The sequence below is a fragment of the Salminus brasiliensis genome, chromosome 11, assembly GCF_030463535.1.
Source record: "Salminus brasiliensis chromosome 11, fSalBra1.hap2, whole genome shotgun sequence".
Classification (NCBI taxonomy): Eukaryota; Metazoa; Chordata; class Actinopteri; order Characiformes; family Bryconidae; genus Salminus; species Salminus brasiliensis.
Window position 1 is genome coordinate 28,458,279 of NC_132888.1, and position 18,614 is coordinate 28,476,892.

The 18,614-nt window shown below is 42.3% G+C and overlaps 1 protein-coding gene across 1 annotated transcript in view; it reads right to left on the reverse strand.

Annotated features, from left to right (window-relative positions):
* Positions 1–4,886: 4,886 nt before the first annotated feature.
* Positions 4,887–18,614, reverse strand: part of LOC140565092 (uncharacterized) — a 343,121-nt gene continuing 329,393 nt past the window's right edge. The window contains exon 7 of the mRNA XM_072690904.1: positions 4,887–4,939. Coding sequence (XP_072547005.1) covers positions 4,887–4,939 — 53 coding nt within the window. The remainder of the gene's footprint in view (positions 4,940–18,614) is intronic.

Consider the following 18,614-nt stretch of genomic DNA (forward strand, 5'->3'; position numbering starts at 1 on the left):
ATGGAGCAGTTTGGACAAAGCTTATGAACACAAGTGAATCAGGCAGTGGTGGTGTAGTATTGTATTTGTACAACAGGTGGCGCAGTAGAGCTTCAAATGAACCACTTCGGCTTCAAATGGTTAAAAAGCCTCGTTCTGCTCATCCCTGATACAAAGATATGACTGGGAGAAACAAGCAGCAGGAGAGCAGCGCTGGACCTGTCAGCCGGAAGTGACGTGTCTGTCCAGTAGAGACAGATTTCTTCTACAGTGTTAAAGTTTTCATTTCACTTCATTTATTTTTTAATAAATTCAATTACATCATGATTTCCAGTACTGAAGTTTACACTTTCTGTCTCTCAGTGTTTTCATCTGCAAGCTTTAAAGACGCTGAGAATTAACCTATTTAATAAAATAACAAAATATATCAAATGTTTAAATCTGTATGATTTACAGTTTAGTACTATAAATATGTATGATGTACTAAATGTGGATTGTTCATCAAATAAACAACATAGAAATACTATAGCAGCATATTCTGGACTTTCTAAATGAAATCAAATATGCTAATTAAACAGTGTGTGTACAATTGCATATGAGTGTACAGTGTTTAAAGCGTTATCTAAATGAGGAGCTTTAGCAGTTTTGAGTTTATGGAAGATTTTCCATCTGCAATCCTCATCGTCGCTCCAGCTTTGCCCAAATGAAGCTGTAGTCCAGTTGTGTTGGGACGAGGCGCAGTCACCGGTATCGCCCCTTCCAGTCTGTCAGTCTACTTCAAGGAGGCACCCAGGACAGACGTTCCCGATAGAGCCAGGTGAGTTCATGTGAACTAGCTGCTTTTAAGCTGATCTTTTACCTTATATGTGACCATAAACGTACAGCGAATATTTGAAAGCTTGGTTTTCTGGTTTCGTGTGTGTTTGTACTTTAGCTGTACGACTGTAGGAGCTAACTTGCTAGCGCTGCTGATGTTCGGCGTTAACTTAGAAACTTCGGGAGCTCTAACCTTTCTAAAAGAGGCTCTTATTTTCCACGTTGTTGGAAAAGGTCCTGATAAAAACGGACTAACTTTTATATACTGTTTCATCCGACAACACAGGCTTTCTGCCGTTAGCTGTTTTAGCTGATCTTGTTGTTTCCTCCAGTAGGAATATTAGTTAGAGTTAATAGCTGATGCTGAGCTGCATTAGCTCTGTTTAACTCAACTTTACCTCACATATTTCATTAGTTCTTATTTAAGTGTGAATTGAAAACTTCCAGGGTCACATTTTAGCTCTGAAGCGTAATGAAAAAGTACTGATTGCTTTACAGTATCTGAAAGTAGTCCTCCTTCTAAGTAGCAGAATTAAACAGCTCCAGAAGCTGCTGCTTGTCTAGATATTGGGAGGCAGGGGCTAAATCTGCTAGTCCTGCTCATACTTTGGCAACACAAGGTAAAATGAATTTGTGGGTTTTATTAGATCCTGAAATGTATTTGCAGAGACTCTGAATTGATGTAGTTAATTAGCATGTTTTCCTCTCTGACTAAAACCATTTGGTTTAACCTTAACCTTACTTCTACCTGTGCTGTAGGAGGTCTCCCACGTGAGACTTCTAAACCTGAGCCATTTCCAGTGTCTACAGCAAGTCTGTTTATTTACTATTTTTATCAGACCTCTGTTTATACCAACCAACCACTTAATGAATTCCCTCTTGTATCTACATGCTTTGTCCATATAATCAGCAGAAGCTTCCAGCCAGCAGTAATAAATCTACATGCTTTTTAGGACATTTCTGGGACTTCAGTCATTCTAAGGACAAGATTGTTGACTGCCAATCATCGCCCTCCTACTTTGAGCTCCACCTTTCAGTGGCTACATTTGGTTTAGAAATTTGACGCTTAGTTTGTTCCCACCCTAATAAGTGTACGCAAGCTCCTCTTTCTCAAGTAAAGTATGGAAAGTGATTCTTTCCATGTCTCCCCTCCTTGTAGCAGACATGGATTGATCCAGTTTATGACTGTGTATCAAGTTCATATACCTAAAACCAAAAGTAAAGAAGTAGTACTGAATTTCACTTGTGACAGATGTAAACGGACACTCACAACAACTGGAATGATTCATAGGATCCTTGATGTGGGAGTCTCTCTTGATTTGTACAGTTATTCTGATCATTTCAACATTTGAAGGACTGGTAAACATTAAGGTTCAGTTGAAGACTCTTTAGTTTTGTCCTGAGAGGTTTGGGCTTCAAGGTCGTGGCCACATCCAAAAGTTACCCCAACTAAGTGGCTGTTAAAATAATAGACAACAGCCCTGATTTCCTGCGCCGGGAAGTGGACGTTCTCAGAATAGTGAACCACCCTCACATTGTTCACGTCCATGAAATCTTGAACGAGACGGGCAGGTGTTCATCGTGATTGAGTCTGCCGCAACGGATCTAATGGGAATGTGATCTCCACAAATGGAGTTATGTAATAACTGAAGTTTGGGAGAAGGACCACGCCCAAACTTCTCCCCTCCATTTCTTCACACTATAAAACCGTTCCTCTCCCTTCTCGTTCTAGTGACGAAAACTTGCACAGACCAAGCTGTACCCGCCTATTCTGTGCGTCACTCACCTTCGCCTTTCCCGACATGGATCTCGACATTACCTCGGATGACCAGCACTTCTCTCTCGTCCGGCGTTGTCTCTCTCCTGCCCCTCCTCATTCCGCTCTGCGGCTCAGGTCGATTCGTTTCTGTTCTAGCCACTCCTGCTAGTGGGTCTCATCCGGCTCTTCCTGATGCGGCGCTCTCGTCTCCCTCATTCTGGTTCCCACCGTTGCCTCGGATCTTCGCCGTCCTCCCCAACTGCACGCGGCTGCTCTCTGCGTCCCAGACGTACTGCACCCACGCCGGCTTCTCCCGTGCCTCTGGTGCTTCCACGCGCCTCTTCTTTGAAGTCCAGTTCCCCTCGCATCTTGGATTAGACCGTTGTCAAGCTCCAGAAGGTTCTCCAAGACCGTAGGGTCTCCTTCACTCACTCTGCTCCCAAGGCTGAATTTTGTAACTCTGTATCTATCCTCCTTAGGAGGTAAACAACCCGCTTTCTGAGTCGGATTTCCGTCTCAGCTATGCCATTGTGGACCACGCCATCGCCTTGATTAAACTGACTGGCCGTGGTGCTTGGCTGTCCAAGGCTGATGTCGTCTCAGCCACAACATCCCCATGGATGCCAAAACGTGGTCCAAACAGTACCCCAACCAAGTGACTTGCATATGGTGATGAACTCGGATGAGGATTCTGATTTCCTGCCCCGGGAACTTGATATTCTCTAGTAGGGATCCTCTCTCACATCATTCACATCCATGACATTTCAATATCCTCATCAACCAGCCAAAACCGGATACTTCCAGCTCCTCAGTGCCACGATCTATCTGCACCAGCAGGACTTTCTCACTTGTAACCACAAAAGTGAAAATGTACTGCTGACTGCTGATGACCAGGTCAAACTTCAGTTTTGGTAATAATACAGAATCAATTATTCCTATAAAACATTGTTATAACTTTAAAACAGATATACACACAGTGAGCTCAAAGTCCTCCATTACTATAGTTACAGCATATTAAATATCAAAGATTTTTACTAAACTAAATATTTTTATACATTTCATGTAATGTCCACTTTGTGCTACAGTTGAAAGGGCAGCTAAGGATTATGTTGTAGAACCGAGCCTCCAGGACACTTGGAAGAAAGCTGAAGACGTTTTTCAGGACAAACTCTGTGGTGCACAACACCTTCTCTTTTTCCCAGCAGGATGCTCATCATTCTGCTTCCTCTGCAGAAGTTTCTGCTTCTTCGTGTTCCCAGCAGGCTTGTGAGGATGTGCTCTGTGGGGCAGTGGTGGAGGCAGAAGCTGTACTCACACAGTCCACCATGAAGCAAAGAACCAGGAGGCTAAAGTTTAAGGTATGTGAGCTGAGTGGTGAGTAAATAAATATATTTGTTGTTTAATCTTTTTTTTTTTTTATTGTGTCCCTCCCACAGATCCTGTCAAAGTCAACAAGGGTACACCCCTTGTAGCCCTCAAGCATGGATCTAAGTGTTGACCTACTGGCTGGGTTCAATTAGGAAAGTCCTGCTCCGTGGGTCGTTGTTGAGCTAGAACCGTTGCTCCCACAGTGATGCAGGAAACCAGGAGACCGAGGCTTCAACTCCCCTTCAGATTATTATTATTATTATTATTATTAACTAGCATCAAACTCTGAGGTATTTGATGTTATCCACATCACTTGACATGTTCTAGATAATCTGTCATGTTGTCTCTCAAGCAGATCCTGAAGACAAGGAAGACTATACCTCTTGTAGCCAGTTAGAGAAGATGTCCAGTACGATTCCAGGTAACTTTCAGTGTTTGTTTAAACTGTGGTGAACATCATGAACCCTTTTAACCTCTGAAACTCCACAGGAACTCATTCCTCACTCCTCTACCTTTAGAAGGATTTGGGCAGTGTGTGCTGTATTCCATGTCCTTGCTGAATAATAATCCTTAGAATGTCAAAGTCTGGGAGTTTAAGAGGTGAAGGAATAAAGGCCCTAAGAAGGTTCATGTCTTCTACGTGACACAAATGTATTTCACAACAGGAGAGATGTCTAATACACAACTTTCCATTTTGAACTTCAGTTTCAGGGAGCATCAGGTCCTCTCAAGAACCAATCCAGCTACCAGCCCTCATCAGAGAACAGTCTTCAGAGAAATCCCCCTACTGACATTTATAAGAACTAAATGTGTTGTTGATCAGCTTCACCACCCCAGGAGGATTCATCATTTTAGAATAGAAAATCTTCAAAGGTAAAAATCTGTGCTTGGGTTCGGTACCTACACTGATTCTAACCGTCAGTTCAGTTAGAAAATACGCAGCAACACAACACTGTCTAATCGCTCATTCATTATCATTCAGGTTCTGGCCCGCAAAGATGGTCTCTGGGCCTTTACCTTCAACATAGTCCCATACATCCGTTACCACAGGGCAGAGAAGGAGAGGTGGAGGGTAATGAAGGCAAAGGAGATATAAATAGAGAGAGAGAGAGAGAGAGAGAGACCCCCCACATTATGTGGTACAGAAGAAAGAAGACAGCGCTGAGTTAAAAAATCTGGCCACGTCATCGGACCACTCCTCAACTCTCTCCACCACATTCACACACTGTATCTTACCTCACGCAGTACGGCGAAGTCTTAATTCCCTCAGCTCATCAGACATTTCCTGCTTGCTTTTTTAAATAAAACTAGAATATCTTTGGGGAACCCTGACTGTTGAGACATACCTCATTATACTGTATATTTACAGTACAACTACAATATGCTGGAGGAACCAAGCAAAGTACTTTATTAGAAATTAGAAACAGAAAAAAAAACTTAAACGAAGTACCAGTCAAAAGTTTAGAGACAGCTGGTTGATTGCGTCCTGCGGTGGTACCCATTTGTCCCGAGTGTCTTTTTTGAAAAGAAAAATACGGTCATCCTAGCATCAAACGTTTCAGTTAATGATCAGCACACATTCGACCAGGTGTGTCCAAACTTTTGACTGTTATTGTTGATCATTCATCCTTTCCAGTACAACCACACAACGTAAACAGCAGTCTTCCCCATAACAGAAACCCGACACCAAACCAGAACACACCACTTCCACCTAACCTAACACTGTCCACCAGAGCCTCTTCTACTTCTGACTTCAGCCACTAGATGGAGACACTCAACAAGCCTTCTCCTCTGCTCTCCCAGAGGGAGCTGTCCAGTGCTGCTGGAGTCGAGAGATGCCATGCTGCATATTCGTCTCACGTCCTTTCAATCCCCGAGTGTTTCAGGAAGCATATTCTCTCGAGAGCGAGAAGACACAGGACATGAGGCTGTATGACGCCTCGCAGCTCCCCCTAAAGGAGTCTTTGTGCTCTACATTACACCTCTCTAGGCAAAGGAAGAACACAACACCATAGCAGGGTGTGCACAGAACAAGAAGTGGGCTAATAGCCTACTGTCATTGAGAGAGAGGGAGTTTGATCTCTGGGAGGCCACAGCGATCAGAGCCTGAGATCCAAGAAACCTTTTTCACAACAACCCTCACGCTAACCTGCTGTTTGAAGTTTCTGAACATGCTGATGCAGCATTTATCCACAACTGACTAAACTCCTCAACATACAGTTTTTAAACCAGGAGGCCGAGGTTTCCTCTCCTGTATCTAGACTAAGATTCATTTTTAAAGTATGTGAGATATTTCCTCTTATTGACCATCAGTGTGACCTTCAGTTTAAAATGCAGTCAGTGCAAAAGCTCTACACTCATGCTGCTCAAACACTTGTGGTACTTTTTAATATCAGTGCTGCAATATTTTCATTTCTGCCCCATTGTTGTTTTATAGAAACATGTTAGTGTGCAGTGTGTAGAATACACCCTAAATAAACCCTCATAGTTGGAGATGGAAGTGTATGCAGTGTTTAACGTATGTGTGTATGTGTGTGTTTTCCATTGTAGGAAGAGAACGGGCTGAGATCCTCCTTTTCATCACAACTCGTCCACAGAGAAGCACACGACTAATCAGTTTATCATTAATACTTACATCAGTGCTGAGCAGCGTCTTCATTTCTACACTTACTTTAGACTCCTCCTTAATGCTTCATCTTTTCCAAACAGCTGTAAAGTTTATATTATTAATATCATGTTCAGGAAAAGAGCCTGAGTGAAGAGCTGTTCTGCATTACTGATGTGTTCTGGATGTTTATTTGTTTCTACTCAAAATAAAATTTAAAACTTCTCTCTGTATTTAGTCCATGTTTAAGTTTAGACCTGCTGCTCTCAGAACTGACCAGAATTCAGCATTTCTAAGAAAAACACTATATGACAAAAGTATTTGGACACCTGCTTATTTGTTATTTCTTTTAAACTCAAGAGTATTAAAAAGGAGTTTAGCCTGCTTTTGTTGGAGTAACTGTTTCTACTGCCATGGAAGACTTTTTGCTAGATTTTGGAGCATTGCTGTGAGGAATGCATTTAGCAAGAAGAGCATTGGTGAGGTCAGAATATTGGATGATCACCCAACCTCATCTCCAACTCAAAGTAAAAAGTTTCCCCAGCTCACCCTAGAAGTAAAGGACATCATGAGCACCATCATTCCAGAGAACACAGTTCCACCTCTCCTCAGCTCAATGCTGGAGGTTTTATACCCCTCTAGCCCACGATTGGCATTAGGCATGGAGCCGATAGGTTCATGTTTATCTGTTCCAGAGAGTCCTATTCTATTGGCAATACTGCATTACAGGGACAGTGTCAGCAATGGGTGCAACTGATTGCTGAATGCATTGATTAAAAAATGGTGTCCAAAAACATTTGGACATATAGTGTGTTACTGTCAGATAATATAAAGAAAATATCTAATAATTACTTAACAAAATAAAGCTCTGCTGAACTGAGGCTTTATAAAAGTCTAAAAACAGGGCAGATCCTTTATCACAAAAATGAGTCTGTAATCAATCAACCCTTTCATGCAGAAATGAGGGAAAAGTGGTTGGATGCTGCTCAGCTTCACAGCTCTACTGCGCCACCTGTTGTACAAATACAATACTACACCACCACTGCCTGATTCACTTGTGTTCATAAGCTTTGTCCAAACTGCTCCATACAGCGATGTCGGACTGCGTTTCTTCCTTTAACTGAATGAATTTCATCTGAGTGTGTAATTCCTTTACTCTCCTCCTAAACAAAACAGCATGTTTGACACTATTAGATTAAGGGAAAAACAGCACTGTTGAATGTGCATGTAGACTGTACATCTGTTGAACACAGAAATAGAGCTGTAAAATGTTTTTATTCAAGGTCATTTCACATCGTCTCCAGTAAAAACCCTTGAATGCTGAGGAATGTCAATAATTTGATCATGAAAGTGAAGCAAATTCACACATGTTCTGTATTTCCGTTTTATTTAAGAACATATTTCAGATGATATGCAGCTCGTCTACAGCGGGACCGGAAACTCACGCGCATTGAACCGCGATTGCGTTCCAGTGACGTAAGGAAGCTTCGTTTCCGGCGGTCACGTGATCGTAGGTATTTTCAGGAGACTCGGAGCTGCTGTTTCGATGCGGCCCTGCTTTCAAAGCTCGAGCCGTGATTCCACACAGAGCTTCGACCGGCCATCCTACTTTATAGTCCGTAATGTGAGCTTTGTCTTCTTCATCTGAGGCACTTGTTGGAATCCTTGTGCTGTCTGTGTTACTGTACAGTCCTCTGTCTCACTACCCGCCCTTTGCGTTTTTCTCTTTACCCTCGAGAAACATGGCGACCGCGGAAAAACGAGCTTTCCAGCCGCTCTGCAAGGAAGTCGTCCAGCTTGACCCGTGACTCCTCCAACGCGGCGTCTGAGCTCCAGCACTACCGGCGCGACGGACACCGAGAGTCGTCGTCTCCACTCCCGCACCGGAGAGGGACTGGCGGCGTCTGCGTGACCCCGGAAAAGCCGAGGAGCTCCTCGACCACCACGGCCGTTTTTCCCTCTGCTAACCGGTTCAGTTCCTCAGTGTAAAGTATGGAGGAAGGACGACTCTGTGCTACACTTACACTTTAGTACTTTTGGGTGAGCTGCGTGATTCTTAGCTAGGGCTGCCTCTTAGCTACAGAACATGTGAAATCTCCACACTTGAACTGATATATTTTTGTTTCTCTTAATATGAATAGAACTATAAATGAGGATGATTTGGGCTGTGCAGGACTCTCAACAACGTTCATACAAACACTGTCGGACCGTAATGCTTTAAAACTCAAGGGAAATGAGATGAAGTCTCTGAACTGAACTACATGAACTGTACATTTGACACCATATTTATGAGAATAGCTTGATGTTGCAGAATAACCTAAACAAATCTAAGATGCAGTAAATGACAGTAACTTTAAATTCAGTCAGCAGATGGACAGGAGCTTGAACCGTGTCCTCTGAATGTGTGTGTGAATATTCTAAATGTGTACTGTATGTGTGTTCCAGATTCAGTCCTTGTATCTTGCTGGTGTTTTCACTTGTCTTCCTGACCTTGTGAAGAATGTCTCTCTCTGATGTCTCAGGTAAGTCAGATTGTTCTGCAGTACCAGTTTCTGCAGGTGGACCGGAATCACTGACCTGCTGCTCGACACAGGAATCTGCAACAACATTGGGTGATGCTGATGGGAACTCTTTCAGTTGTCCTGAGGACGTGTTTTCTGTTTCTCCTATAGGTTCTTCCATCATGTCTCACGTCCTAGTATTGCTGGTACATCACTGTCTACAATGTGAAATTTAATCTTGCATTTTTGGCTTTTGTGTTCACAGGTGAGCGTTAGCTTTTCCAACGGTGACCTGCAATGTCTAGAATATGTGAGCGGTTTTCAAGCTGAATTCTGGAGTTTTGTTTTAAATCTGAGTGACTTGTAGACATTTCCTGAGATGACCTTGCATTCAGCACCAGTGTCCAACTTGAAAACAATGTTCTTGTTGTTTAAAGATTTTCAGTCCAGTTATTCTTTTCACTTTTGTTGTGACAGTGTTGATGTTTGTCTAATATTCTGTTTTTCTGATTTCAACTGTTCCAATGAAGAAATCTTCCTGCTCTGCCTTTTTGTTCAACTGCATGATTTTTTTTCCTCATTTTGCTTTGATTTGTTTTGTTTTACACATTTTTGGTAAAGTGATTTTTCTGTTGCAGGATTTACACACTTGGCTATAGGCAGGACATTGTTTCTGTTTATGTTCATAACCACATCTGGAGCAGCTTGCTTCTGTTGCTTGTTCAGTTTTAGTTTGTTTGGATTTGCTCTTCTGTTCAAACCCAACTGTTTGTTTTGTTTCTGTCGTTCTGTTTTGTATTTCATTGAGCACTTTTTTCACTTCACTTGATGTCCCTTCATTTGCACAGCAGATTTTCAATGCCTTTGTCTATGTCCGACCTGTTTCTCTCAGCAACCTTGCCCACAATTAGTCTTCCCTAATACCACAAACACTCCTGTCTCTGATTAACGAGTCATGTAACTCACCAAATTCATGGTCTTTCGCCTTTTTCAGGTCTGTGGAAGAAGCCTCTCTGTATGCCTCTCTCGGATGTGACTCAGGTAAGTCAGATTGTTTTGCAGTACCAGTTTCTGCAGGTGGACCGGAATCACTGACCTGCTGCTCGAAACAGGAATAGGCAACAACATTAGGTGATTCTGATGGAAACTCTTTCAGCCATCCTAGGTGTTTTCTGTTTCTCCTATAGGTTCTTCCATCATGTCTCACGTCCTAGTGTTGCTTGTACATCACTGTCAGCAATGTGAAATTTAATCTCGCATTTTTGGCTTTTGTGTTCACAGGTGAGCGTTAGCTTTCCCAGCGGTGACCTGCAGTGTCTAGAATATGGGAGCGGTTTTCACGCTGAATTCTGGAGTTTTGTTTCAAAGCTGATTTGTAGATCTGTGCTGTGATGACATTGTCTTCAGATTGGACACTGGTGCTGAATGCAAAGTTGTTGTTTTTATTTTGATTTTCAGTTCTGTTATTTTCACTTTTGTTGTGACTGTCAATGTTTTTCTGATGTATTGAGTTTTTCTGATTTCAATTGTTCCAATGAAGAAATCTTCCTGCTCTGTCTTTTGTTTAACTGCATGATTTTATTTTTCGTCATTCTGCTCTTTTTTTTTTCACTTCACTTGATGTCCCTTCATTTGCACAGCAGATATTCTTTGTCTATGTCCAATCTGTTTCTCTCAGCAACCTTGCCCACAATAGGTCTTTCCTAATACCACAAACAGTCCTGTCTCTGATTAACAAGTCACTGAATTCATGGTCTTTCGCCTCTTTCAGGTCTGTGGAAGAAGCCTCTCTGTATGCCTCTCTCGGATGTGACTCAGGTAAGTCTGATTGTCTGACCGGCTTCTGCAGATGGACCGGATTCACTGACCTGCGGCTCGACACAGGAATCTGCAACAACATTGGGTGATGCTGATGGGAACTGTTTTTCAGTCGTCCTGAGGTGTTTTCTGTTTCTCCTATAGGTTCTTCCATCTTTAAACCACACCTAACGTCTCACATGTCTCACATCCTAGTATTGATGGTACATCTCTGTCAACAATGTGAAATTCAATCTTGCATTTTTGATTTGAGTTTTGTTTCAAACCTGATTTGTAGATCTGTGCTGCGATGACATTGTCTTCAAGTTGGACACTGGTGCTGAATGCAAAGTTCTTGTTTTTTTTTCAGGGCAGTTATTCTATTGACTTTTGTTGTTACAGTGTTGATGTTTATCTAATACTCCTGTTTTTTTTTTCTTATTTCAACTGTTCCAATGAAGAAATCTTCCTGCTCTGCCTTTTTGTTCAACTGCATGATTTTTTTTTTCCCCCGTCATTCTGTTCTGATTTGTTTTGTTAAACAGAAACAATGTCCTGCTTATGGACAAGTGTGCAAATCCTGTAACAGCAAAATCACTTTACCAAAAATGTGTCTATGTTCATAACCACATCTGGAGAAGGACAGGAACTTGAACCGTGTTCTGTGAATGTGTTTTCTGTTTCTTCTATAGGTTCTTCCATCTGGCGTCTGGACTGTGAAGAATCGTGGCTGATCATGATAGCAGGTTGCCCTCACTGAATTCTCACCTTGTCCCACATGTATATGCTTGGTGCGCTCTTTGTCTGTCTGTCATAATAGCTGTTCTACTTGAGTTGTCTTCTCTGCAGCTTGTCTTAAATCTGCATTTTGCTTTTCTTTTTTGAATGTCCAGTATGTTTGGATTTTTCCTCATTGGGCCATCCTTCCATGGTCCTTGTGTGTAGTAGCTGCATCTCTGAATCATTTGCTGTTGCCTTTCGGAATGTAATTTAGCCACTGGCTTTCCCTCCTGCAGAACTGCTGCTCCGAAGCCTTCTGAGCTCGCATCTACAGATGGTGTACCAGTACCATGGTGTTACCAGTACCAGAGATTTCAGTTTTTCATAGCTTTGTGCTCGACTTGCCACGGAGTGTCATGCTCGAGCAGTTTTCTGAGAGGTGCACTGACTTCAGACAGGTTGGGAATAAACTTGGAAAGGTACTGAATCATGCCCATTAATCTCATGAGTGCCTGTTTGTTTTCTGGTGTAGGCATATGTGTTACAGTTCTCACTTTATCTCGATCTGGATTGAGATACCTTCTGCAGCGAGCATATGGCCAGTGTAACTGATTTGGGATGATCTGATCTTGCACTTGTTTTTGCTGAGTTTCAGGTTCCACGGTTTTTCCCTTTTCAGCACTTGGATGAGCCTGCCGTCATGTTTCCTTAACCGTTTCACCCCAGACTAAGATATCGTTCGTAACGTTGACGACACCTTCCAGGCCTTTAATAGTCTGCAATTGACCTTTGGAATACATCTGAAGCTGAGGACACTCCAAAAGAAAGTCAAAAGAATCTGTATCTTTCAATGGGTATGTTCAGTGTGCAGAGCTTGGAACTTTCATCATGAAGTTTGATCTGCCAAAATCCTCACCACTGTGACCATGCTGCTTACCCAATCGTTCGGTTCATGCTGTTTGGTGATTACACCCCTTTTCTCCATTTTGTGTAGCTCATCAATGATTGTTGTCTTTCAGGGCAGTCGGGACTTTTCTTGGTGGATGAATCACTGGTGAGACCATGGGATCTACTTGAATGTGGTGATGTCCTGGTAGGAATCCAAGAACAGTGAACAGATCAATGTTTTTCAGAATGTCATTTTACTTTGTGATTCCATGCACTCTTTCAACCACACCTAACATCTCCCATGTCTCACGTCCTAGTATTGCTGGTACATCACCGTCAACAATATGTGAAATTCAGTTTAGCATTTTTTGGCTTTTGTGTTCACAGGTGAGTGGTAGCTTTCCCAACGGTGACATGCAGTGGCCAGAATATGTGAGTACTGTGCTGAATTCTGCAGTTTTTGGTCCCCGAATTCTTCCCGTACGCTTTCAGCTGGATCCTGAGCTCTCGTGAAGAACAAATGGTGAACATAGGGTAGGTTCTTTCTTGACTCTCAGTAATCCCTGAACTTGTTTTTCAGCACATTTCTTGTTTCAGTTTCTTTCTCTCTGAATTGTAACATGTTGTAGACCATCACTGCATCTTTCCCTGCGACGTGTGGAAAGGTGGCGCATTGTACCATTTCAGACTCCTCAACAATCCCACTCTCTGTAAGAAACAGGTAAGACTTTTGCACCTAAAAATCCAATTTTTGATTAGATTGCCTTGCAAGCACAGTGCTAAAGGTGGCTGCAGCTGTGCCCCTTGCTTGTGTGCTGCTTCGACCGTGTTGGGCTGCTGTATCCTTCTTGTGTTTTGCATCAAATTTGTTACTCTGCTGTGTTCTGCCTGAACAGTGTCACTTGTTCTGTATAATAATTTCGCTGCTGTCCTGCTTGTGTTTTTCATCAACGTTATGCTGCTGTGCCCTGCTTAAACGATATTTCGCTACTATGTTCTGCTTGAACCATGTTGGGCTGCTGTGTCCTGCTTGTGTTCTGCATCAAAATTGTTACGCTGCTGTGCCCTGCTTGAATGATATTTCGCTGCTGTGTTCTGCTTTTACCATGTGGGGCTGCTGTGTCCTGCATCAAAATTGTTTCGCTGCTGTGCCACTTGCTTGTATTCTGCTTGATTGGTATTTCACTGCTGTATTCTGCTTGAACAACCTTTCACTACTGTGTTCTGCTTTTACCATGTGGGGCTGCTGTGTCCTGCATCAAAGTTGTTTCGCTGCTGTGCCACTTGCTTGTATTCTGCTTGATTGGTATTTCACTGCTGTATTCTGCTTGAACAACCTTTCACTACTGTGTTCTGCTTTTACCATGTGGGGATGCTGTGTCCTGCATCAAAATTGTTTTGCTGCTGTCTTGTGCTTGAACAATATTTCGCTGCTGTGGCACTTGCTTGTGTTCTGTTTGAACAGTGTTTTGCTGCTCTCTCCTGCTTGTGTTCTGCATGAGTGGTTACACTGCTGTGTTTTGTATAAATTGTTTGACTGCTTTGTTGTGCTTGAGCGGTGTAACAATGCTGTTCATATTCATATATAAACCTAAACCTTTTCTTCATTATTATTATTATTATTATTATTATTATTGTTTTCTTAATTTCTTCTCTCTTCCCCGTGTGCTGAGCTGCCCCCTGCTGTCTGCGGGTGCGTTTGGCTGCTCTTGCCTACCCTGTCCTGCTGTAACCACTCTAAAAAGTTTTTGCTGTGATTTTTCCCCCTCCCTCCCTCCTAACCCTTTGTGTTTTTTCTCTCTTTCCCATGTGTTGAGATGCCCAGTTTCAACTGTTCCGTCGGCAGACCTGGCTCTCTCCACCACCCTCCTGCCTGCTGTCTGGTTCTGGGGCCTCGAATGGAGTCATCCTCCCCTCACAGCATGGCTGTGCAGTATGGAGGAAGGTAAACTTACACTTTATTACTTTTGGGTGACCTGCGTGATTCTTAGGTAGGGCTGCCTCTTAGCTACATAACATGTGAAATCCCCACACTTGAATTTATATATTTTTGTTTCTCTTAATATGAATAGAACTATAAATGAGGATGATTTGGGCTGTGCAGGACTCTCAACAGCGTTCATACAAACTCTGTCGGACTATAATGCTTTAAAACTTAAGGGAAATGAGATGAAGTCTCTGAACTGAACTACATGAACTGTACATTTGACACCATATTTATTAGAATAGCTTGATGTTGCAGAATAACCTAAACAAATCTAAGATGCAGTAAATGACAGTAACTTTAAATTCAGTCAGCAGATGGACAGGAGCTTGAACCGTGTCCTCTGAATGTGTGTGTGAATATTGTAAATGTGTACTGTATGTGTGTTCCAGATTCAGTCCTTGTATCTTGCTGGTGTTTTCACTTGTCTTCCTGACCTTGTGAAGAATGCCTCTCTCGGATGTGTCTCAGGTAAGATTGATTGTTTTGCAGTACCAGTTTCTGCAGGTGGACCAGATTCACTGACCTGCGGCTCGACACAGGAATCTCCTACAACGTTGGGTGATGCTGATGGAAACTTATTCTGCCACCCTGAGGACGTGTTTTCTGTTTCTCCTATAGCTTCTTCCATCATGTCTCACGTCCTAGTGTTGCTGGTACATCACTGTCAACAATGTGAAATTCAATCTTGCATTTTTGGCTTTTGTGTTCACAGGTGAGCGTTAGCTTTTCCAATGGTGACCTGCAGTGTCTAGAATATGTGAGAGATTTAAAACAAAACTCCAGAATTCAGCTTGAAAACCGAAGTGACTTGTAGACATTTCCTGAGATGACCTTGCATTCAGCACCAGTGTCCAACTTGAAAACAATGTTCTTGTTTTTCAAGATTTCACTTTTCACTTTTGTTGTGACAGTGTTTATGTTTGTCTAATATTCTGTTTTTCTGATTTCAACTGTTCCAATGAAGAAATCTTCCTGCTCTGTCCTTCGTTCATCTGCATGATTTTTTTTCCTCATTCTGCTCTGATTGTTTAGTTTTACACATTTTTGGTAAAGTGATTTTTCTGTTGCAGGATTTACACACTTGGCCATAGGCAGGACATTGTTTCTGTTTATGTTCATAACCACATCTGGAGCAGCTTGCTTCTGTTGCTTGTTCATTTTTAGCTAGTTTGGATTTGCTATTCTGTTCAAACTCAACTGTTTCTGTTGTTCTGTTTTGTATTTCATTGAGCACTTTTTTTTTTTTTCACTTCATTTGATGTCCCTTCATTTGCACAGCAGATATTCATGGCCTTTGTCTGTCTGATCTGTTTCTTTCAGCAACCTTGCCCACAATTAGTCTTCCCTAATACCACAAACAGTGCTGTCTCTGATTAACGAGTCATGCACCTCACCGAATTCATGGTCTTTTGCCTTTTTCAGGTCTGTGGAAGAAGCCTCTCTCTATGCCTCTCTCTGATGTGACTCAGGTAAGTCAGATTGTTTTGCAATACCGGCTTCTACAGGTGGACCGGATTCACTGACCTGCGGCTCGACACAGGAATCTGCAACAACGTTGGGTGATGCTGATGGAGACTCTTTTAGCCGCCCTGAGGAGGTGTCTTCTGTTTCTCCTACAGGTTCTTCCATCATGTCTCACGTCCTAGTATTGCTTGTACATCACTGTCAACAACAAACAGTCCTGTCTCTGATTAACGAGTCATGTAACTCAGTGAATTTGTGGTCTTTTGCCTTCTTCAGGTCTGTGGTCAGTGCTTTCAACGGGCCCGAGAAAAGCTAAGGGCTCCTCGAACACCACTGTCGGTGTTCCTTTTTTCTTACCGGTACCTCAGTGTAAAGTATGGACTAAGGATGACTCTGTGATATACTTTGTGTTTGGTTGCCTCTTTGGTACATAACATAGGTGACATCCCCACAATTTTTTTTTATTCATATATGAGAATAGCTTGACATTGCAGAATAACCTAAACAAATCTAAGATGCAATAAATGACAGTAACTTTAAATTCAGTCAGCAGATGGACAGGAGCTTGAACCGTATCCTCTGAATGTGTTTGTGAATATTCTAAATGTGTACTGTATGTGTGTTCCAGATTCAGTCCTTGTATCTTGCTGGTGTTTTCACTTGTCTTCCTGACCTTGTGAAGAATGTCTCTCTCTGATGTCTCAGGTAAGTCTGATTGTTTTGCAGTACCAGTTTCTGCAGGTGGACCAGATTCACTGACCTGCGACTCGAAACGGGAATCAGCAACAACATTGGGTGATGCTGATGGGAACTGTTTTTCAGTCGTCCTGAGGTGTTTTCTGTTTCTCCTATAGGTTCTTCCATCTTTAAACCACACCTAACGTCTCGCATGTCTCACGTCCTAGTATTGCACTGTCAACAATGTAAAATTCAATCTTGCATTTTTGATTTGTAGATCTGCTGCGATGACATTGCATTCAACACCAGTGTCCAACTTGAAGACAAAGTTCTTGTTTTATTTACAGTCCAGTTGTCCAGTTTTCCACTTTTGTTGTGACTGTGTCAATGTTTTTCTGATTTCAGCTTTTCCAATGAGTAAACCTCTGCATTTTGTTCAACTACATGATTTCTTTTCTCCTTCTGCTTTGGTTTGTTTTGTTAGACACATTTTTGGTAAAGTGATTTTCTGTTGCAGGATTTGCACACTTGGCCATAGGCAGGACATTTGTTTCTGTTTCTGTTCATTACCACATCTGGAGAGGGACAGGAACTTGAACTGTGTCCTGTGAATGTGTGTTCTGTTTTCTGTTTCTCCTATAGGTTCTTTCATCTGGCGTCTGGACTGTGACGAATCGTGGCTGATCATGATAGCAGGTTGCCCTTCTCTGAATTTTCACCTTGTCTCACATGTATATGCTTGGTGGGCTCTTTGTCTGTCTGTCATAATAGCTGTTCTGCTTGAGTTGTCTTCTCTACAGCTTGTCTTTAATCTGTATTTTGCTTTTCTGCTTTGAATGTCCAGTATGTTTGGATTTTTCTCATTGGGCTATCCTTCCATGGTCCTTGTGTGTAGTAGCTGCATCTCTGGATCAGCCTGTCTGAAGTCAGCGCACTGGGAATAAACTTGGAAAGGTAATGAATCATGACCATGAATCTCATGAGTGCCTGCTTGTTTTCTGGTGTAGGCATGTGTGTTACAGCTCTCACTCGCACTTGCAAGCACCGTGCTAAAGGTGGCTGCAGCTGTGCCATTTGCTTGTGTTCTACTTGAACCGTGTTGGGCTGCTGTGTCCTGCTTGTGTTTTGCATGATCGTTGGTACGCTGCTGTGTTCTGCTTGAACGATATTTTACTGCTGTGCCACTTGCTTGTGTCCTGCTTGAACGATGTCAATGAATTGTGTTGTGTATAATAATTTTGCTGCTCTGTCCTGCTTGAACTGTGTTGGGCTGCTGTGTCCTGCTTGTGTTCTGCATCAAAATTGTTCCACTGCTGTGTTCTGCTTGATTTGGTATTTCGCTGCTGTGTTCTGCTTGAATAATGTTTCTCTACTAAGTTCTGCTTGATCCATGTTGCGTTGCTGTGTCCTGCTTGTGTTTTGCATCAAAATTGTTCTGCTACTGTGTCCTGCTTGAACGGTGTTGGGCTGCTGTGTCTTGCTTGTGTTTTGCATGTAAATTGTTTTGCTGCTTTGTTGTGCTTGAGCGGTGTTAGTGCTCTTCATATTTATATATAAACCTAAACCTTTTCTTCATTATTTTTATTTATTTATTTATTTTCCTCACTGAATTGTAACATGTTGTAGACCTTTATTGCATCTTCCCCAGTGACGTGCAAAAAGGTGGCGCATTGTACTTTTCAGACTCCTCCACAATCTCCCTCTCAGTAAGAAACAGGTAAAACTTTTACACCCACAGTCTCCAATTTTCCACGAGATTGCTTTGCCAGCGCAGTGCTAAAAGTGGCTGCAGCTGTGCCACTTGCTTGTGCTCTGCTTGATCCATGTTGGGCTGCTATGCCCTGCTTGTATTTTGCATGATCGTTGGTATGCTGCTGTGTTCTGCTTGAACGAGATTTTACTGCTGTGCCACTTGCTTGTGTTCTGCTTGATTTGGTATTTCGCTGCTGTGTCCTACTTGTGTTTTTCATTAAAATTGTTACGCTGCTGTGTTCTGCTTGATCGATGTCAATTAACTGTTCTGTGTAATAATTATGCTGCTGTGTCTAAAAA